Source organism: Anomaloglossus baeobatrachus, chromosome 9 (assembly GCF_048569485.1).
Source record: "Anomaloglossus baeobatrachus isolate aAnoBae1 chromosome 9, aAnoBae1.hap1, whole genome shotgun sequence".
In the NCBI taxonomy this organism is placed as follows: domain Eukaryota; kingdom Metazoa; phylum Chordata; class Amphibia; order Anura; family Aromobatidae; genus Anomaloglossus; species Anomaloglossus baeobatrachus.
In genome coordinates, this window is record NC_134361.1 from 144,359,145 (window position 1) to 144,381,598 (window position 22,454).

Consider the following 22,454-nt stretch of genomic DNA (forward strand, 5'->3'; position numbering starts at 1 on the left):
ACGTTACTTATGGTATTGACTGAAACCAATGTCCCCACTGCCATGAGATCTTCCCGGAGCTCCTTCATTGTTGTTCTTGGGTTAGCCTTGACACTTCGGACAAGCCTGGCCTCGGCACGGGTGGAACCTTTCAAAGGCTGTCCAGGCCGTGGAAGGCTAACAGTAGTTCCATAAGCCTTCCACTTCCGGATGATGCTCCCAACAGTGGAGACAGGTAGGCCCAATTCCTTGGAAAGGGTTTTGTACCCCTTGCCAGCCTTGTGACCCTCCACGATCTTGTCTCTGATGGCCTTGGAATGCTCCTTTTGTCTTTCCCATGTTGACCAAGTATGAGTGCTGTTCACAAGTTTGGGGAGGGTCTTAATTAGTCAGAAAAGGCTGGAAAAAGAGATAATTAATCCAAACATGTGAAGCTCATTGTTCTTTGTGCCTGAAATACTTCTTAATACTTTAGGGGAACCAAACAGAATTCTTGTGGTTTGAGGGGTTGAATAATAAATGACCCTCTGAATAAACTTTTCACAATTTAAAAGAAAAATAAAAAAAGAAATAACATTCTTTTTTGCTGCAGTGCATTTCACACTTCCAGGCTGATCTACAGTCTAAATGTCACAATGCCAAGTTAATTCTGAATGTGTAAACCTGCTAAATCTGCAGGGGGTTGAATACTACTTGTAGGCACTGTGTATGTGTGTGTATGTATATATATATATATATATATATATATCTATATATCTTTACACACACGCACACACACACTATAACTATATACACACACACACACAATCCAGATTGGAGGATCACACACATAATGATGGGGAACATACATATTCCACGATGGGGGCCATATATACCTGGAAGGTACCCAGAATGGAGGATATGAGGACAGAATTTGGGGATATTATTACCTCAGTAACACTGTCAGCAGTAAAATAAGTGTGTCATGACCACATTCTTTTACTTTAATTTTATTTTTTTCTATTTTTTCCTCCTCTAAAACAAGGGTGCGTCTTATAGTCCGGTGCGTCTTATAGTACGAAAAATACAGTATATTTTTAAAGTCATGCGTTCCAGGGATAGATATATATATATATATATATATATATATATATATATATATATATATTAGTGGCATTAGCCTGTATTAATAGATTATATACAATATTAGTACAGGATAAGGCCCCATGCACACACTTAGTATTTGTAGCCAAAGCAAGGAGTGGAACAGTCAGAGGAAAAGTGTAATGGAGACATGGGCACCACTTCTGTATTTATCACCTACTCCTTGTTTTAACTTTTAACTACTGAGGTAAAAACTCCCCAAATCCTCAATGTGTGCACGTGGCCTAAAGCCCAATAAGTACCTAGCTTTGTACAGACCATTATTGCTGTGCTGTCACTCGCCTTGATGCAACTATTGAATGCTGGTTTCTGTGTAAAGTGTATTCTATTTTACAGGCTACGATTGGCATAGACTTCCTTTCCAAGACTATGTACCTAGAAGACCGCACGGTGAGTGATGAATTCCTTTCTCTATGACTTCTGTATGGTTGTTTTTGTTTTTTTTATTTTTTCTAGCCAACCGCGCTTTATAATAATAATAATAATCTTTATTTCTATAGCGCCAACATATTCCGCAGCGCTTTACAATTCAGGAGGCTCATATACATATACATATACATATCATATACATAAACATATACAAACAAGTAACAATTATAGAAGATACAATATTTAAAGGGAAAAATGGCAACCCTGCTCGTGAGAGCTTACAATCTACAATGAGATGGGGGGAGGGGCAAGGTACAAGTGCTTATTTACAATGACAATCCAGCCATCTCATGGGGGATAGATAATGGCTTCCTGGACCAGTTGGCCAGAGCCTTGAGATGCATTTGGGTGCCATGGAGTTTGACGTGGGGTTATGTTCTGAGAAGTTGTAGAGGGATTAGGTGAAATTAGTTTGGCTAGGGAGTGTGATAGGCCGCCCTAAAAAGATGCGTTTTTAGGGAGCGTCTGAAGCTGAGTAAGTTGTGATTTGTTCTAACTTCTTGGGGTCGAGCGTTCCATAGGTTTGGTGCAGCTCGGAAGAAGTCTTGGATTCGGGAGTGGGAGGTTCGAATTAGTGTGGATGTTAGTCGAAAGTCATTTGCAGAGCGTAGAGAACGGGTGGGGTGATAGACAGAGAGGAGGGTGGAGATGTAGGGGGGTGCCGCACTGTGGAGAGCTTTGTGGGTGAGAACAAGCTGTTTGAATTGGATCCTGTGATATATGGGCAGCCAGTGCAAGGACTGGCAAAGAGCAGAGGCATCCGAGTAGCGGTTAGCCAGATAGGTGACCTTGGCTGCTGCATTAAGGATGGACTGTAGAGGGGAGAGTCTAGTTAGGGGGAGACCAATTAATAGAGAGTTACAGTAGTCAAGGCGAGAGTGGATCAGGGCCACGGTGAGGGTTTTTGTCGTTTCCATTGTGAGAAAGGGGCGGATTCTAGAGATGTTCTTGAGGTGTAAGCGGCAGGTGCGGGCAAGAGATTGTATGTGGGAGGTGAAGGAGAGATCAGTGTCAAGTATAACACCCAGACAGCGGGCCTGCAGCCTAGGACTTATCGTTGTGCCACACACAGAGAGGGAGATGTCAGGTTTAGGAAGGTTGGGAGATGGAGGGAAAAGCAGAAGTTCAGTTTTGGAAAGGTTAAGTTTCAGATAGAGAGCAGACATGACCTTGCAAACTGCAGTCAGGCAGTCACTTGTGTTCTGTAGTACAGCGGGGGTGAGCTCAGGGGATGAGGTGTATAGCTGTGTGTCATCATATATTTATGATTTATATTCTATACTGGCTCAATCCTGAGAGGGCGATGAATGATCTGCCCAGTGTATGTCCTGTTCAGATTGTGGTGCTGGGGGCGAGCGCTCGGCTCAGCTATAAGACTGAAGAAGGGTGCTGAGTACTGAATCGGAAGTCTCGGCATTTTCGATACTTTGCACATATGCTGGGTGCATAAGGCTACATGCGCACGCTGCAGTTTTTTCTGCACACAAACTGCAACTAAAACCACCTTGTCATAGAGAGCCTGCAAATGTAAAAAAAAAAAAAACGCTTAAAATGTAGGTGCGTTTTTGCTGCGTTTTTGTTAATGCGGTTTTCAAAGGAGAAACAAAATGATAGGATCGGATAATGGATAGATGGCTGGAATAGATGATAGAAAAAAAATAGAAATATAGATACAACATATAGAAAGCACAGAATACATAAAAAGAAATACCAGAATAGCTTGATAGCTTTTTTTTTTTTTTTTTTTTTTTTGGGGGGGGTTAAAAAAGAATGATGTGGAGCCCCCCCCATTTTTTTCATATCCAGCGCAGGAACAGCAGCAGCTTCGGGCTGCAACCCTCAGCTGTGTGCTGTACCTGGTCTGGTTATGAAAAATTGAGGGGATCCCACACCACACCTTTTCTTCTTCTAATTATATGAATTATTAAAAAAAAATGATGTGGGGTTCCCCCCCTTTTTGTAATACCAGCCAAGGTACAGCAGACAATTGGGGGCTGATATTATTAGGGTGGGAAGGGCCATTGTTATTTGTCCCTTTCCAGCCTAACAATAGCAGCCCACAGCAGCTCCAGAAATGGCACATCCATAAGATGTGCCAATTCTGGCGCTGGACCCAGAATTCTTCCCAATTGTCCTGGCGCGGTGGTAATCTGGGTAATAAGGGGTTATCAGCAACCCACAGCTGCCACTAAGCCCTAGGTTTGTGATGTCAGGCGTCTGAGACACCCCACATCACTAATCTGTAAGTGAAATTAAATAACCACAAACAGAAAAAAATCCTTTATTTGAAGTAAAATAAAAAGCCCCCTTTCACCACTTTAACTCCAAACATCCCTCCAGGTCCGAAGTAATCTACACGAGGTCCCACGGTGCTTCAGCTCTGCTATATCCCTGTCCTGTCACAGCGAGCATCATAGAATATGACTGCCCGCTGTGAGTGCAGATAAAGCCGCAGCGATCAGAATTAACTGGGGTGAACACTTGACGTCACAGCTACGGACCCCGCATTACGGCATGTGTTGCAGCATTGATGTCACGGGTTCACAGCTGTGAGGTTCAGCCCGCTACTGAAGTGAGTTGCGCCATCAGCGGTGCCGTCACTCACGTGAGTCCTCCAGCTGCCGCTCACTTAAGTCATGGCCTGATTTGCACTCACAGGTGGAGGTCTCCAGCTGAGACCACATCACCTGAGTGACAGCACCGCTGATCTCTCGGCTCACTTCAGTCACTTGGGTGATTTTCTGTCACAGATGGAGGACTCCAGCTGTGGCAGCGGCTAACCTTAGTGACGTCACCACTGATTGCGCTGCTCACTTCAGTTGCTGCGTGGAGCTTACAGTGAGCAGTCTTGTTCTATGGTGCTTGCTGTGAGTGTCAGATGTAGCAGTGCTGGAAGAGTCATGGGACCTTGTGTGGATTACGTTGGACCTGGAGGGTTGTGTGGAGGTTAATTAAGTGGTGAAAGAGGGTGCTTTTTTTGTCTTTTATTTCAAATAAGGATTTTTTTGGGTGTTTTGTGTTTTTAGTTTCACTTACAGATTAGTAATGGGGGGTGTCTCATAGACGCTTGCCATGACTAATCTTGGGCTTAGTGGCAGCTATGGGCTGCCATTAACTCCTTAATACCCCGATTGCCACCACACCAGGGTAATTGGGAAGAGTCGGTAAAGTCCCGAGGCTGTCGCATCTAATGGATGCGGCAATTCCAGGCAGCTGCTGGCTGATATTTTTTAGGCTGGGGGGTTCCCAATAACGTGGGTCTCCCCAGCCTGAAAATACAGATGTAAGGCATTATCTTGGCTGTACCGCATGCAGTTTATTTAAATTATTTATTGTACTGTACGATGTAGACACACCCACCGGCAGCTGTGATTGGTTGCAGTCAGACACTCCCCCATGCTGAGTGACAGCTGTCTGACTCAGGGCTGTGGAGTCGGTAAACCAAACCTTCGACTCCGACTCCTCAATTTCTCTTGCTCCGACTCCTACATATATTGCTTATAGTTAGGTGAAACATTTATTGTAATACATGAACATGTGTATGTGAACATCAGACATTTAATAATTTTTATGATACAATAATAAAGATATTTGGATAGAACATAAAATATATTTATTGGAATACAACTTTAGAACACAAACTGTAATAAATTGTAAATATGTAATACACTATGAAATATACAGTAGATTACATATATACCTTGTGTATGTGTGTGTGTATGTGTATATATATATATATATATGTGTATATATATATATATATATATATATATATATATATATATATATATATACAATTTATTAGTTTTTTGTGTTCTAAAGTTGTATTCCAATAAATATATTTTATGTTCTATCTAAATATCTTGATTATTGTATCATATAAATAATTAAATGTCTGATGTTCACATTGCACTACAATACATTTTTCACTTAAATATAAGCATTATACTAAATGTTATTAGTTAGTAAAATATTCAGCACATTCTGCATTGCACTACTGTCCCCAATTTATTATATATTTTAGGAGTCGGTGCATTTTATTCCGACTCCACCAAAATGAGCTCCGACTCCACGACTCCGACTCCACAGCCCTGGTCTGACTGCAACCAATCACAGATGGGGGGGAGGAGTGAATATGTATGAGCCTAATGAGCAGGTGCAGTGAATGTCATGAGGCTATCGTACGGGTCGGGAAAAATAATGAGGCCGCGGGAGCAGTGTGACAGCCGCGCGCATCGGTGAGTATGAAGCGCTTGGAGAGAGACACCGACATGCCAAAATCACTCCAGCTTTGGTTTTGCCATTTTGGAACTAAGTTGGTGTACTGCCTTTTTGTTGACAAAACCGTGGGTAAAACATATGCAAAACGCAAACTATTTGTAACCATGCGTTTTTCCTTGCGTTTTTAATCCCGTTATTGATTGCTGGCTCCCCTCCATTTTTCGTTTATTGATTTAATGGGTGACAAAATGTGACAAAATTGCAAGAAAGAATGAACATGTGGCTTCTCTTTTGTCACAAACTTTTGTCAAAAAAAAGTGCTGACAAACTGCAAGGTGCGCACAGCAAATCTGACTTCTCATAGACTTTGCTGGGAAGTCAAAAGTGAAAACGTTCTGACAACAAAACTGAAGACTGGCATTTTACTGGGAAAAAATGAACCACGAGTGTTTGCCTATTGGAAAGCAGCTGCTTGTCGCAGTATCTGTAATGGTTGATGGGTTCTGACTGCAATAGCAGAGGAGGTCTCCAATAGTTATGGTACAGCTGAATGAAGACACCCCCCCCCCCCATGGTGCAGACAAGATTTGGCATAATGCTGCCTGCACTTTGTATAATATGGACAGCAACAGGACATAAATATTGGGTCAGCCTTAAAGAGAACCTTATTCTGTAGATATTCATAGAGAGTTTATGTTGGATTAATCTGATTTTTATATGGGGGACGCTGATAACCTGTTGTGAGGTGATGAGCGGCCTGTGAGGGAGGCTGTACTAATGAGCAGGAGGGGGACCTGTATACTCCTATATTAGTGAGTGCCCCCATCCATGTGCCCATCACGTTTGTTAATATAAAGTGGACAGCACCTTTACGTTTGAGCTTTACCATAGTGGTATATTACTGTAGCTGGGACAGCAATGTAGCGGTGAAAGTGGTGTAATGCTATGCATTAATGTAGCTTTTCTGCTCTTGATGAATTCCCTCCTTACAATATCTGTCCTTGTGTTTCCCTTTCTGCCGTCATTGGCCTGGTACCAGCAGGTGCGGCTGCAGCTCTGGGACACCGCCGGACAGGAGCGCTTCCGCAGTTTGATCCCCAGCTATATACGTGACTCCACAATCGCTGTTGTTGTATATGATATTACAAGTGAGTGACATCAGTACATGAAAAGCTATGTCTAGCCATACACAGGGTCCCATTGTATATGGTCTATACTATATTTCTCCATAGGAAGCGTAAAATAAACATATTTGTATCAACACATGATAAAAATATAAAATGAATCCAGTCCATAAACGCTGTAAGGCTGCGTGCCCACCATTATTTTTTGGTGTGGCTTCTTTATGCTACATATTTTTAGTGTATTTATGCAACATCTATGTGCTTATGATCTGTAGACCGTGCGTCCTTCCTATGGTGCCACAAGTGATCTCCGCAGGAGCACACAGTGGTCCGTGCACACAATTCGGGTCTGGGGCGCTGTGGACGTTTGCTGTGTTCTGCCCTCTGAGGACACTCGCGTCTCCGCACCATAAATTGACATTCTGCTGCTCGGGAAGCCGCACCACAGGTAAAAAGCGCCACAGTGGGCAGGAGATTACTATAAATCCCATCCACTGTGCTTGTACTGTACAACACAGCGTTTTGGACTCCACAAAAACACTGTGGGCACATACCCTTACCGTTCCAGCAAAGTGGATGGGATTTATAGAAATCTCCTGCCCACTCTGCTTCCCTTTTCCTCAGCATAATCTGACCTGTGGTGCCCGTTTTGAAATTTGCAGCATGCCAATTCCCTTGCAGTTATGCAGAATTTTATGTACAGATTTTCCCCATAGACTTGCATTAGATGCCAAAAATCCGCAGGTATAAATTGCATAGGTGTGTTTGCAACAGAAATGCACCAAAAGCCCATGTAATCTACACATGACTTTGTAAAATCCTAATACCAAGAAGTATCAAAGACAAAGTAGCTTATTTAAAGCATAAAGTATGACATGCCTAGGGCTAGGTTCACATTTCCATTGTTTTGCATCAGTCACATGCGTTGCTTGACGCATGTGACTGATGCGTTGTACAACGGATGACAAAGAACAGAATGCATTGTCGGACTCCGTTGTGTGCGGGGGGCGGAGCGCAAGGGGGCGGAGCCAAGCGGGGCCGTGGCGCTGAGGACGTCAGGGACTGCAGGGCTGGGGACAGGTGAGTGTGTGAGTACACATGCGGAGTGCGGGAGGGGGCGGAGCCGAGCGGGGAAGTGTCGGCCTCCCTGCACACGTATCCAGGGTAAATATCTGGTAACTAACCAAAGCGCATTGCTTAGTAACCCGATGTGTATCCTGGTTACGTGTGCAGGGAGCCAGAGAGAGCATGCGCAGCAAAATCCTACGGATTGCGCTGCGCAAAAAACGTTACAGGCTGCGTACCTTCTGCCCCGCGGTCAGTCGTTCCACGACTGATCAGTCGGGCGGAGGGTGCAACGCAGCATCATTAGTCACAATACGCCGCTCATACAAGTCTATGGGAGCAACGGAATCCGACAAACGGATTCCGTTGTTTACAAGAGCAGCGGATTGTGACTGATACAATGTAACAGAAGTGTGAACCTAGCCTAAAAGAGTCAAAAACGCAATAAAAGTGCACACACAAACGCAAGTAATCTAACTTGCCTAATAGGGGCAGAAATACCCGAAATATTCTGCAACATCAAAAGTTCATCATGGAAAAGAGGGCTTTAAAAGAGTGTTAACACAGCACCTTGAAATAATAATAATAATATAATAATAAACAGTGAAAATGAATTACATTATCATATAACCCCCAAATGGTATCTGCAAAAAAACAAACAAATAAGCCCTCACACAGCTTTATTCACGGGAAACTTAAACAGTTACGGGTCTTGAAAAATGCCGACATAAGCCAAAAATAATTTTTACAAGCTTATGACTTTTCTTATCACCAATTAAATCTTAAAAAACGTTTCATTCTAATAACCTGTAGCTGGTGAGTAACTTTTAATTTAAAGGGGTTGTCCTATGAACAAAGTACCTTTTTGATGACTAGATCTTGGAATAATAATTTTCCACAATTGAATGTGTTTATGTAAAATGTTCCTGTGCTGAGATAATCTTATATACGTGTCCCTGCTGTGTACCGTGTAATGGCCGTGTCTGACCGTACAGGGATATGGTCTGATCATACCACATCTCCTGGGCCGGGGAGGAATCAAGAGTATAAAGATATTACAGCACAAGATCGTAAATTATTCATTCTTTGAGGTAAAACATTTTTAAATACAGGCAGAGAAATGTTTTACCTCACAAAAAGAATCAGCTGTGATCCTGTGCTGTAATGTCTTTATACTCTTTCCATCCTCCCCTGCCCAGGAGATGTGGCATGATCAGACAATGTCCCTGTACGGTCAGACACGGCCATTACACAGTACACAGCAGTGGCACATGTATAAGATCTCAGCACCGGAACATTTTTTTTAATCACATCCATTTGTGGAACTTATTTTTATTAAAAGCTCTTAATTTAAAATGTACTTTGTTCGTGGAAAAAACCCTTTCTTTATCATTCCTTTGGGAGACCCATACCATGGGTGTTTAGCTTCTGCCTCCGGAGGACACACAAAGTACTACACTTAAAAGTGTAGCTCCTCCCTCTGAGCTTATACACCCCCTGGTAGCCAGTCCTAGCCAGTTTATTGCTTTGTGTCAGGAGGCATACATCCACACATGCATTCTCATCTGATTTGTTTGACTTTTGGAAAGAGTTTGAAGAAAAGCGGGTCCATGTCTGGACTCCCGGCATGTCCCTTCTCACCCCACTGTGTAGGCGGTGTTGTTAAGGTTGATTTACAAGGCTGCAGCCTTACATGCCGCGCTCCTTCACCATCCCTTCTGGGCTCTGGCTTGAAGTGGGAGCCAGCACGGTCTCCATGCCTGGCAGGAGTCCGGTCTCCATCCACAGCCCCTTGAGGATTCTGTTGGACCGGAGCACTCATCCCCAGGGACATGGCCCTGCGTCTCAGCAGCTAAGTACCTGAGACGTTTATGTTGGGGGTCCCGGTTCTTTATTGTAAGGGTAGAGTATGCTGTATATGATTGTTTTAACTTTTCCGGCGGATTCTCTAGCTTTTGCCTGAGAACCGCGCCGATGGTGCCTGCTTGTCGGCCTCGCCGCTTAAATTTAGGCCCCGGCTTCGCCGGAGGCCTAGTTTCATTTTCCTGCCCTCGCATGTCACTCATGCAGAGGGACAGGTTCAGCTCCTCCCGGCGGCCGTTCTACACAGGGGAGGGACACTCCCCACTGCTGGGGCGTCCCTCCTTCCCTGCAGGTCTCTGTAGCCCTCCAGTTCCCGCTCTTTTGTAGGAACGCCCTCTTCTCAGGCAGAGTTCACTCTGCTCTGGGACATCCTGCATTCTGCATCTCTGCTGAGGTGCTGCGACTGGGGGACCGGGCTTCGGGATCTGGAGGGCACACAACACCGCGCTCAGCGGTCTGGTAAGCCACAGCCGGTCTCCGGTTGTGGACCTCTGTATACCAGCATGTCTCACACAAGGAGCAAGGCCCAGTGGTCTCTCAGGCTGCTGCTGCACCTGTGATTGAACCCCTGGCCTGGGTAGAGTCCTCGCCTAAGAGAGGGAAGAGTGTGTTCTTTAACCACTCCAGTTTTCAGACCGCTGTGACCAAACCCAGGGCCTGCCCTGACAAAGCGTGGTTCTGATGACCGGTTTCCATTTCCACCTGAGGTGGTCAAGGAGTGGTCTCACTCCCCAAAGGTAGATCCCCCGGTGTCTAGGCTATCAGCCCGGACCGTTGTGTCGGTGGCTGACGGCACCTTACTTAAGGATTCCACTGACCGTCAGATTGACCTTCTGGCCAAATCTGTGTAAGAAGCTGCGGGGGCCGCGTTTTCCCCGTCTTTTGCAGCAGTGTGGGCTCTCAAAGCCATCTCTGCTTCTCTAGAGGAGATGCATTCCCTCACCAAGGAATCTATGCCTGAGATGGTTACCTTAACTGCTCAGGCTTCAGCCTTTTCATCTTATGCCATGTCTGCCATGCTGGAGGCTTCTCACCGCACTGCGGTGGCTTCAGCTAATTCTCTTGTTATTCGCAGGATTTTGTGGCTTCGAGAGTGGAAGGCAGATGCTTCTTCCAAGAAGTTTCTTGCTGGGCTCCCTTTTGCTGGTTCACGGCTGTTTGGTGAACAGCTGGATGAAATCATTAAAGAAGCTACTGGCGGGAAGAGTACTTCCATGCCACAAACCAAGACCAGGAAACCCGCCCAGGGTAGGAATCAATCGAGGTTTCGTTCCTCCAACTGGTCATCCTCTAAGCCTTCCGCCTCGTCCGCTAACTCAGCCAAGGATCAGAAATCCAACTGGCGCCCAAAAGCGCGTCCGCAGAAGACCGCAGGAGGTTCTCCCACTAAGGCAGCTTCCTCATGACTCTCGGCCCGCTCCAGCCACGTCCTTAGTCGGTGGCAGGCTCTCCCACTTTGGCGACGCTTGGTTAAAGCAAGTCTCCGATCAGTGGGTGAGAGATATCATATCTCACGGCTACAGGATAGAATTCTCTTCCAGCCCTCCAAACAGATTTTTTCTCTCAACTCCCCCCTGCTCCAAGGCCGCCGCCTTCTCGCAGGCCGTGGCGTCCTTGCAGGCAAACGGAGTGATTGTCCCAGTTAACGCTCAGGAACAGTTCAGAGGTTTTTACTCAAATCTCTTCCTAGTTCCAAAAAAGGACAGTACCTTCCAGCCCATCCTGGATCTCAAGCTTCTCAACAAGCATGTCCGGGTGCGGCATTTTCGCATGGAGTCTCTGCGATCAGTCATTGCCTCTATGACCCAAGGGGAGTTCTTGGTGTCCATCGACATCAGAGATGCCTATCTACATGTGCCAATCGCAGTGTCACATCAGCGTTGGTTACGTTTTGCGATAGGAGAGGATCATTTCCAATTCGTGGCTCTCCCCTTCGGGTTAGCCACGGCCCCTCGGGTATTCACCAAGGTCATGGCGGCAGTGATTGCGGTCCTGCACCTCCAGGGGTTAGCAGTGCTTCCTTATCTGGGCGACCTTCTGGTCAAGGGTACATCCAGCGCAGACTGTCAGCGGAGTGTTTCGCTCACTCTCGCCACCCTAGCCCAATTCGGGTGGATTGTCAATCTTCCTAAATCCACTCTGACTCCGACCCAGAGTCTCACGTACCTAGGGATGCAGTTCGAGACTTTGCCGGCACTTGTGAAGTTGCCCTTAATCAAACAGCAGTCTCTCCGGCTAGCGGTGCGCTCTCTCCTGAGGCCCCGCCGTTATTCCCTCAGGCGCCTGATGCAGGTGCTGGGTCAAATGGTGGCCTCCATGGAGGCGGTTCCCTTTGCCCAGTTCCATCTGCGTCCTCTGCAGCTGGACATTCTCCGCTGTTGGGACAAGCGGCCTTCCTCCTTACAGAGGTTAGTGGCTCTGTCGCCACGGACCAGGAGCTCTCTTCAGTGGTGGCTTCGACCCCTCTCCCTGTCCCAAGGGCGCTCCTTCCTGACTCCGTCCTGGGTGATTCTTACCACGGATGCCAGCCTTTCCGGCTGGGGAGCGGTACATCTCCACCACAGAGCACAGGGCACTTGGACTCCGTCCGAGTCAGCCCTTTCAATCAATGTGCTGGAAACCAGAGCTGTGCTTCTAGCTCTCCTAGCCTTTCACCACCTGTTGGCGGGCAGGCACATTCGAGTCCAATCAGACAACGCGACAGCGGTTGCCTACATCAATCACCAAGGCAGGACACGCAGCCGCCTGGCAATGTTGGAGGTCCAACGCATTCTTCAATGGGCGGAGGACTCCAAGTCCACCATATCCGCAGTCCACATCCCTGGCGTAGAAAACTAGGAGGCAGATTATCTCAGCCGTCAATCCGTGGACGGTGGTGAGTGGTCCCTGCACCCGGCAGTGTTTCAGTCAATCTGCCGCAAGTGGGGCACTCCGGACGTGGACCTAATGGCATCCCGTCACAACAACAAGGTTCCGGTTTACGTGGCTCGCTCCCACGATCCTCAGGCCTTCGCCGCGGACGCTCTGGTTCAAGACTGGTCCCAGTTTCGTCTGTCCTACGTGTTTCCCCCTCTAGCTCTCTTGCCCAGAGTACTGCGCAAGATCAGAATGGAGGGCCGTCGAGTAATCCTCATTGCACCGGACTGGCCCAGGCGAGCTTGGTATCCGGACCTGCTCCAACTGTCCTTGGAGATGCCGTAGCATCTTCCGGACCGTCCAGACCTGCTCTCGCAAGGTCCGTTTTTCCGCCTGAATTCTGCGGCACTCAAATTGACAGCGTGGCTCTTGAGTCCTGGATTTTGACGGCTTCTGGTATTCCTCCTGAAGTCATCTCTACTATGACTCGGGCCCGTAAGTCTTCCTCCGTCAAGATCTATCACAGGACTTGGAAAATTTTCCTGTCCTGGTGTCGCTCTTCCGGCCATTCTCCTAGGCCATTCTCGTTGCCGACCCTTCTGTCTTTTTTACAGTCCGGTCTGCAGCTAGGACTGTCCCTCAACTCTCTCAAGGGACAAGTCTCAGCTCTATCAGTGCTGTTCCAGCGGCGTTTCGCCCGGCTGGCTCAGGTCCGCACCTTCATGCAAGGTGCGTCTCACATCATTCCGCCTTATCGGCGGCCCTTGGATCCCTGGGACTTTAACTTAGTCCTCACGGTATTGCAGAAACCCCCTTTCGAGCCCCTTAGGGAGGTTTCTTTGTATCGTCTTTCTCAAAAGGTGGCCTTTCTAGTTGCCATAACTTCTCTCAGGAGAGTCTCTGATTTGGCTGCGCTCTCCTCGGAGTCACCTTTTTTGTTTTTTCACCAAGACAAGGTAGTTCTCCGTCCGACCCCGGACTTTCTTCCTAAGGTGGTCTCTCCCTTCCACCTTAACCAGGATATTTCCTTGCCTTCCTTCTGTCCAGCCCCTGTTCATCGCTTTGAGAAAGCGCTGCATACTCTAGATCTGGTGCGTGCTCTCCGGATTTATGTGTCTCGCACCGCTGCGCTTAGGCGGTGCACCTCTCTTTTTGTGCTAACCACAGGGCGGCGCAAGGGTCTCTCTGCTTCTAAGCCGACCTTGGCCCGTTGGATTAGATCGACCATTTCGGACGCCTGCCAGAGTACTCAGGTGCCTCCCCCGCCGGGGATCAAAGCACACTCGACCAGAGCTGTCGGTGCCTCTTGGGCTTTTAGGCACCAGGCTACGGCTCAACAAGTCTGTCAGGCTGCCACTTGGACTAGCCTGCATACCTTTTCGAAGCACTACCAAGTGCATGCTCATGCTTCGGCAGATGCGAGCTTGGGCAGACGCATCCTTCAGGCGGCTGTCGCCCACTTGTGAAGTTAGGCTCCGCCTACTTCTTAGTTTTTCTGTTTATTCCCACCCAGGGACAGCTTTGGAACGTCCCATGGTATGGGTCTCCCAAAGGAACGATAAAGAAAAAGAGAATTTTGTTACTTACCGTAAATTCTTTTTCTTATAGTTCCGTATTGGGAGACCCAGCTCCCTCCCTGTTGCCTGTTGGCAATTTTCTTGTTCCGTGTGTTATCACCGGCTGTTGTCGTGGACAGAGTCTCCGGTTGTTCCGGTTCTTACTCGGTTCTACTTGTGGGTGGCTATTCTCCTTCAGCTTTTGCACTAAACTGGCTAGGACTGGCTACCAGGGGGTGTATAAGCTCAGAGGGAGGAGCTACACTTTTTAGTGTAGTACTTTGTGTGTCCTCCGGAGGCAGAAGCTAAACACCCATGGTATGGGTCTCCCAATACGGAACTATAAGAAAAAGAATTTACGGTAAGTAACAAAATTCTCTTTTTTACTATGAACATCCCCTTTTAAAGGGAATCTGTCGTTTAAAAAAAACCACACTATTAATCTGTACCTATCGGGTTAATTTTTTATTTATTTTTTTTCTTATTTGCTTTCAGTCCTAGAGACACGGTTGTCGTGGTTTCACCGCTCTGTGCATAGTGAACCACAGCTGTAACCGGCACTGACTGCCAGCCAGCACTGTACTGTGAGGTACTGCTGAGCCGGCTGTCAGTCAGTGCCAGAGGGGCGGTTACATCCGCCGTTCATTATGCATGGAAATGTGACTGAAGCCGTGTCAGCGCCACCCCTATGACTGAAAGCCAGGGCTGCTGGGAGGAAAGTTAATTTCCTTATGACTATGGAGCTCTGTGTTGCTGCTGCATGGGATCCGGATGTTATTAATTAATTTAATAACTTATTTAATTTAATAATTTAATACAGATTAATAGGTTGTGTTTTTATCTGATACTTCCCCATTATATCCTCTCGTTAGGGCTTTTTCTGTGTCTGCTCTGTATAGATCACATCCTGTTGCATTTGTAAAATGGCGACATACCGTATTTTTCGCTTTATAAGACGCACTTTTGTTCCCCCAAATTTTGGGGGAAAGTAGGGGGTGCGTCTTATAAGCCGAATATACGGGGGGGGTGTATATATATGTATATATATATATGTATATATATATATGTATATATATATATATGTATATATATATATGTATATATATATGTATATATATATGTGTATATATATGTGTATATATATATATATGTATATATATATATGTATATATATAATATTATAGTGTATGTACACTGCAGGGTCCAGGAGAGGTGGGGGCGCTGTGCTGGGAGCAGGTGAACGCTGCGGCGGCAGCGTTTGATCTCCTGCTCCCGCTCATATAATATGCACAGCCACTGTCCATCTCCAATGGTGCTGAAATCGCACCGCAGTGAGGGGCTGGGGCAGCAGTGTATATTATGTCTCTGCGCCTCCCTGTGATTGCACACGCGCCTCCCTGTGTTAGATTTGGCCCCCAGGCTGCTGCTCATCCTAAAATAAAAAAGCTTTACTTACCCCCTGCAGCGTTTCTCTCCATGTCCCTGCTTCCACTGTGATCAGGCAGGCAGAGATCTCAGTGTGCTGTGCCGATCACATGACCGCACTGAGAACCAGGAAGTAAGGAAGAGAAGCACGGAGGGAGACAGGAGGGAGATAAACGCTGGAGGAGGTAAGCAAAGAGGGTTTTATTTTACTATGGGCAGCAGCAGGGGGGCGATATCTAACACAGGGCGACTTGTGCGATCTATATAGGGGCTATGGGCAGCACTATGGGGGTGATATCTAACACAGGGGGACTTGTGCGATCTATAGGGGCTATGGGCAGCACTATGGGGGTGATATCTAACACAGGGGGACTTGTGCGATCTATAGGGGCCACGGGCAGCAGCATGGGGGCGCTATCTAACACAGGGGAACGTGTGCAATCCATAGGGGACCATAGGCAGCACAGGGGAATGTATGCAATCCATAGGGGGCCATAGGCAGCACAGGGGAATGTGTGCCATCACAAGGGGGTTATATTCAATATAAGGGGGCCATATCCAGATTAAGGGGGCTAATTTTAAGATGGGGGGCTATGAGGGACATATACCCTATATGATTTGTTAGAGGGACACTGGCATTATAAGATGGACCCCATTTAACATTAAAAAAAAAAAATTCTCTTTTCCTTCACCAAATTTGGGGGTGCGTCTTATAATCAGGTGCGTCTTATAAAGCGAAAAATACGGTAAGTCTAATCTCTTCCTTTTTAATTCAGATCTAAACTCCTTCCAACAAACATCCAAATGGATAGACGACGTCCGAACAGAGAGAGGAAGTGATGTAATAATCATGCTTGTGGGGAATAAGACGGACCTGGCAGATAAGAGGTAACAGCACCTGAGCTGACCGGACACACCAGGGCTCAATCGCTGCGTTAATGCATTGTACAGCCGCACTTCTAGCACTGCATGTGTGTGCTGCTATTTCTTCTTTTTATATGGGTTTTAACTTTGCTACCGCACTTTTCCCTGCATCTCCCTCTACATCTTGGCCTGTAGAGGGAGTGCTTTCTGGGGGGATTCCTTCTAAATACAGCAGTGGGGCATAGGAAGAGGAGTTCTCTGCTAGACAATACTTCATATGACGTTCCAAAGCGGCTCCACACTGTGCACCGAGCTCTAGGTGGCTTTGATTTGATGGGCGTGGCAAAAAAATATATAGAAGGATATCCCAGTTTACACCGTTGTCCAAAGATGAGCATCATCATAGCATATGCCACCATGCTAATTCTCCTACATCGTCAGATTGTCTAGTCAACTGATTTCACCAAATTGGTACATCTGCCCTATTGTGTTAAAGCAAAAATCCAATCGTAAAAGTGGCATCAGGGGCCACATGTTCATGATGAGGAGAGTGCGCTGAGGAGGTGTCCGGACACTTCCACCCTATAGGCAGGGATAATAAATGTCTTGTCCGATACCACTACCACTTATACACAGGGGGCTTTCAATAACAGGGTATTCGTGCATTACATCTTTCCGTGCTCTGGATGTAAGCTGAGCAGTTGACAATCTTTGTAATAAACTGCAGGACTAATTTCTAATTTTTGGCTTTTCTGGCTTACCGCCCTCCCATTGTTACCATATCTGTATATGATGGGATGTTACATCCACTGCATGGCTTTTTTTTTTTTCTCCTGCCGCCAAGATATCTATAGTGCTTTATGAGCAGCAGTGTGAGCCAAGTCTCCCACTTCTGCTGCTCCACTCCTCAAAACCTCCCGAAATGATAGAGCACGATAAGCTGCAGCTGCATCTCCCTCCTTCCCAATTTCCTTGCATGTTACTGCAGAAGAATGCTATTGGGAAGAGGCCACTTTACCAATCAAACATGTATTACCAATGTTGTATAAAGGACGCTGATACATGGAAATGAGCAAGCTGTGTAGTATTAGATGACTTTCAATTTAATTTCCAGCAATACTCTTCATTTTGTACAGTATTTTATTTTTCATGCTAATTTTTTATTTTATGCTTTTTTTGGTTTTTTTTTGTTTTTTTCTTCATTGTTCATTTGTTTCCTGAATGCAAAATTAAGTAACTTTCCAAAAATGTTATTAATAATCTCCTAGCATTTTCATGTAAGACACTCATTCTACAGAACTGTGCTCCTAGGCTTTCATGGCTCTCCCTCCATTCTCTCCACATAAGGCCTCACTCACTGCAGAAAAGAAAATATCAGTTTTCATCTGTTTTTGGTCAGTGTTTTTTGTTGTTTTTTTTTGTTTTTGTTTTTTTTTAAACAATTTGTCTGCCATCATTTTGTTATATGCAAAAGATCAAAATACAAATCTAAGGCACTGATTTATTAAGACTGGCGTTTCATACTCCAGCCTAATGGCTGGCTCGCTGGAGTACGATGCCCTGTCTTCATTAACCCCTTAACAACCACGGGCAGTAATATTACGTTCTAGCGGTCATAGTGTTACTCCCCGTAGGCTGCTCAGCTGAGTTATACAGCTGTCATGTGTGCCTGCTAGGCACGAGTGGAATTGCGTTCCACCCATGCATTTTAACCCCTTAGGCTAGGTTCACATTTCCGTCAATTTGTATCAGTCACAATCCGCGGCTCTGGTAAACAACGGATCCGTTTGGCGGATTTTGTTGTTCCCATAGACTTGTATGAGCGGCGGTTTGTGACTGATGATGCTGCGTTGCATCCTCCGCTCGACTGATCAGTTATGGAACGACTGACCGCTGGGCGGCAGGAATGCAGCATGTAGCGTTTCTTGAGCAGCGGAATCCTTTTGATTCCGCTGCGCATGCTCTCTCTCGGCGGCCGAACGATCAGCTGATCACCCGGCGGCCTGCTTCTATGAGCGATCAGCTGATCACCCGGCGGCCGGCTTCTATGAGCGATCAGCTGATCACCCGGCGGCCGGCTAATGAGAGCGATCAGCTGATCACCCGGCGGCCAGCTAATGAGAGCGATCAGCTGATCACCCGGCGGCCGCCTTCTGTGAGCGATCAGCTGATCACCCGGCAGCCGCCTTCTGTGAGCGATCAGCTGATCACCCAGCGGCCAGCTAATGAGATCGATCAGCTGATCGTTCTCTCTCTCACGTTTTACAACGGAGTCTTGACAATGAATTCTATTCTTGTCATCCGTTATACAACGCATCAGTCACAAGCGTCAAGCAGCGCATGTGACTGATGAAAAACAATGGAAATGTGAACCTAGCCTTAAATGGTGCTGTCAATATGTGACAGCACCATTATAATAGCGATTGCTCTAACTCATTTATATGTATAAATACATGTGTGGTCAATATAAAGGACTGGCACATGACTTATTTCTTCCAAAGACAGTACTAAGGACCAGGGGGCACTCACTGCGAGTGGAAGAAAAGCGATTCCGACACCTAAATAGGAAAGGGTTCTTTACAGTTAGAGTGGTCAGACTGGAATACACTACCACAAGAGGTAGTAATGGCAGATACTATAACCGCTTTTAAAAAAGGGCTGGATGATTTCCTCAGTACACACAACATTGTTGGTTATAAATGACTCAGTGACTAAATGTAGAACTGGTGGAGGAAGGTTGAACTAGATGGACCTAGGTCTTTTTTCAACCTAAGTAACTATGTAACTTTACTCACAGGCCGATAAAGTAAGTCACATGATGTGATCACACGGATCCGGTGGTTGTCATGGTAGCACAGGGTCATGTGATGACTCCGACAGCCGAGTGCTGCTTGTTACAAGAGATAATTTCTCCTGGTCTTAGTGGTGTTGCTCTGATCGGGAGAAATGAATGAGCGATCAGACTGCAGATCGTTATAGTCCCCTAGTAAGATTAAAAAAAAAAAAAAGTTTTAAAAAAAGCTAAACGTTCAAATTTTTGCCCCATTGAAAATTAAAGGGTTAAAAAAATAAAAACATATACACATTTGGTATCACCACGTTCAGAAATGCTCGATCTATGAAAATATATAAAATCAATTAATCTGATCGGTAAACTGCATAGCGGCAAAAAGATTCCAAACGTCAAAATTAAGTTTTTGATCGCCACAAATTTTGAGCTAAATACAATAACAGGTGATCAAAACGTAGCATGTGTGCAAAAATGGTACCATTAAAAACGTCAGCTCAAGATGCAAAAAATTTGCCATCACTGACTGAGCCATAGATCCCAAAAAATGAGAACAGTACGGGTCACGGAAAATGGCATAAAACGTGCGCCACTTTTTTTGGACAAACTTCAGATTTTTTTTAACTCCTCAGATAAAAGTAAACCTATACATGTTTGGTGTCTACGAACTTTTACTGACCTGAGGCATCACACAGACACATCAGTTTTACCATATAGGGAACACAGTGAATAAAATCTCAAAAACGATCGTGCAATTGCACTTTTTTTTGCAATTTTTCCGTATTTGGAATTTTGTTTGCCATTTCCAGTACACTATATGATAAAACTCATGGTTTCATTTAGAAGTAGAGCTTGTTCCTCAAAAAATGAGCCCTCACATGACCATATTGACTGAAAAATAAAAAAGTTACGGAAGAAAAATAACGGAAAAAAAAAGGAAAGCACAAAATTGGCTGGTCGTGAAGGGGTTATTAGGTGTAATTTGGCACATGCTCTGTGGCGTGTGCCTCGTCATACATGCTTCACCAGTCAGGGAATGAAGTAAGATTATGTGGCGTCAAACGCCAGCACTTTTGCTTAATTTGAGGGGTAGTCGTGCTTTGTCTGGCTTCTGCCCATTCTCGCAGTGTATCTTCAAACTGGCATGAAAAGGGCAAAAGTTAAATTTTTCCCATTTTCATGCTTCAAAAAAAAGGGCAGCTTTTCAAAGCATTTTCTGCTATTATTCTTACGGACCTGTTCACTTGAATGGGCGAGTTTGATCAGTATATTGGGTCAAAAATGGATACAGATGTGCATTCTGCCAGTGAAAAACATGTGAATGAGGCCTTATGGTATGTGCACACGATCAGGACCCGCTGCACCTCTTCCGCAGGAGACTGCAGCTGCTTCGTGCCTATGATCAGGGTTTGGGCCGCTGCTGTCTTTCTCCCTGCAGAGAACACTCGTGGCTCCACAGAACTGACATTGCTTGCAGCTCGGAGAGCCACACCGCAGGTCAGTCTACACTCTGGGCAGTACACACACAATGGGCATGAGATTTCTAGAAATCCCATCCACTGTGCTTGTACTGTACATCACAGCATTTTGGACACAGCTGAAACACGCTGTGAACCCTGATCGCAGCCTTAGAGAGGAGGGGGCATTGCAGATCTGAATGTGGTTATGGGTCTAAGGATCTATTTTCTCAGGGAAGGCAGAGCATACTAGGTGTAGATGGGGAGGTAAGTATATGAAGAGGAAATCCCCGGTGGAGACAGCCGCAGCCGGCACACACTGATCTCACAGCCAACATTTATTACGGGGAGGGACACACTACTACAGTAGAATCCTGAACTTGGAACAGATCTCTTATCAGGAGCTCTGAAATAAATAAATGAGGATTGTGTAGTCACACGAAGTGCAAACCTTTCCTTTCTCTAACAGTAACCACTAACCGTGTAAATAATACAAATTCTGTTGTAGGTGTCCGTAGCCTTTGCTGTAGCAGGGATGCCATTGTCTTGCAGGGATGCCATTGTCTTGCAGATATATTTATGCACTGCCCATTTTTCCTTTTCATTTGCTCACTTTCTCAGTTTGTGTGTTACTTTATTGGTTCTTATTTCTCCATTCTTCATTTTGATTTGCTCTGATTTTTATTTCCGTTCATCTGGTTTTGTTCCATTGCTGTAGACAGGCTTCTGTTCAGAGGGCGAGAGACATCTCGGGGACTGAATGTCTTGTATATTGAAACAAGTACTAAAGCAAGCTGTTGTGGCTCACAGGTACGTGTCTGGCTGCTGGAGGCCATGGGTAGCACTCCTTACTACGGGAACACTCTTTTGCTGCCATTAAAATACATGGTGAAGGAGTGTGATTGTTAGTGCAGGGGTGCTGCAATGTGGCACACAAGTGATGGTGCGATCTGCTTATGTATGCTGGGGCGCTAGCTCTACTCCAGTCATCCATGGTGGAAGCAATGCTGGGAATGTGCTCTGAAGCATTAATAACAAATAATACTCCACCATGTGGCTGCTTTCCGTGTGGTGCAGTAAATAGACATTCCTTAGATCATTTTACAATCTTTTTGTGTTTCCTTCATTACAAATAGGCAAATTACCACTGAGGAGGGAGAGCAGAGAGCCAAGGAGCTCAGCGTCATGTTCATCGAAACTAGTGCTAAAACGGGCTACAATGTCAAGCAGGTAAGTGTCGTCCCTCCACAATATTTTCCCTCCAGGCTATTAGCCATATCTAGGAGTGTTTTCTTCTGCTGATCTGTACATAGCCCTATGGTGATATTTGCTTCAATAGAAGCGCAAGGGATCTGATTGTCACATCCAAAAATCAGGCTGTTCACAGCTGCTGCGGCTTAAATCAAAAACACCAAATTTATCAGCTCCATCGACATCGGACAGCTGACCTGTCATTAGCCATACACCAGCCAGCCATATAAATATATGCCTCCAGACCTATAGACGCATTCAGGGCCAGGTATACCCATTACACTTGGGTGTCATGTAAATGAAGGCTCCTGAAAACCAACAAATCTAAAAGTTGGAGCGATTTATTATTACACTATTATTGATTAGACCTTGACGATCCACATGAAAGTTAAGGGGAGTCAAACTGCGAATACAGTATGCAGGATAAAAATGT

General features: G+C 45.7%; 1 protein-coding gene across 2 annotated transcripts in view; it reads left to right on the top strand.

Annotated features, from left to right (window-relative positions):
• Window positions 1-22,454, top strand: part of RAB41 (RAB41, member RAS oncogene family) — an 80,751-nt gene that overhangs the window by 37,851 nt on the left and 20,446 nt on the right. Inside the window, exons 3-6 of one of the 2 annotated variants that reach the window (XM_075324000.1) lie at window positions 1,459-1,512; window positions 6,812-6,920; window positions 16,438-16,549; window positions 21,907-22,000. In XM_075324000.1, the coding sequence (XP_075180115.1) occupies window positions 1,459-1,512; window positions 6,812-6,920; window positions 16,438-16,549; window positions 21,907-22,000 (369 nt within the window). The remainder of the gene's footprint in view (window positions 1-1,458; window positions 1,513-6,811; window positions 6,921-16,437; window positions 16,550-21,906; window positions 22,001-22,454) is intronic. The other variant, XM_075324001.1, reaches the window with a different exon arrangement.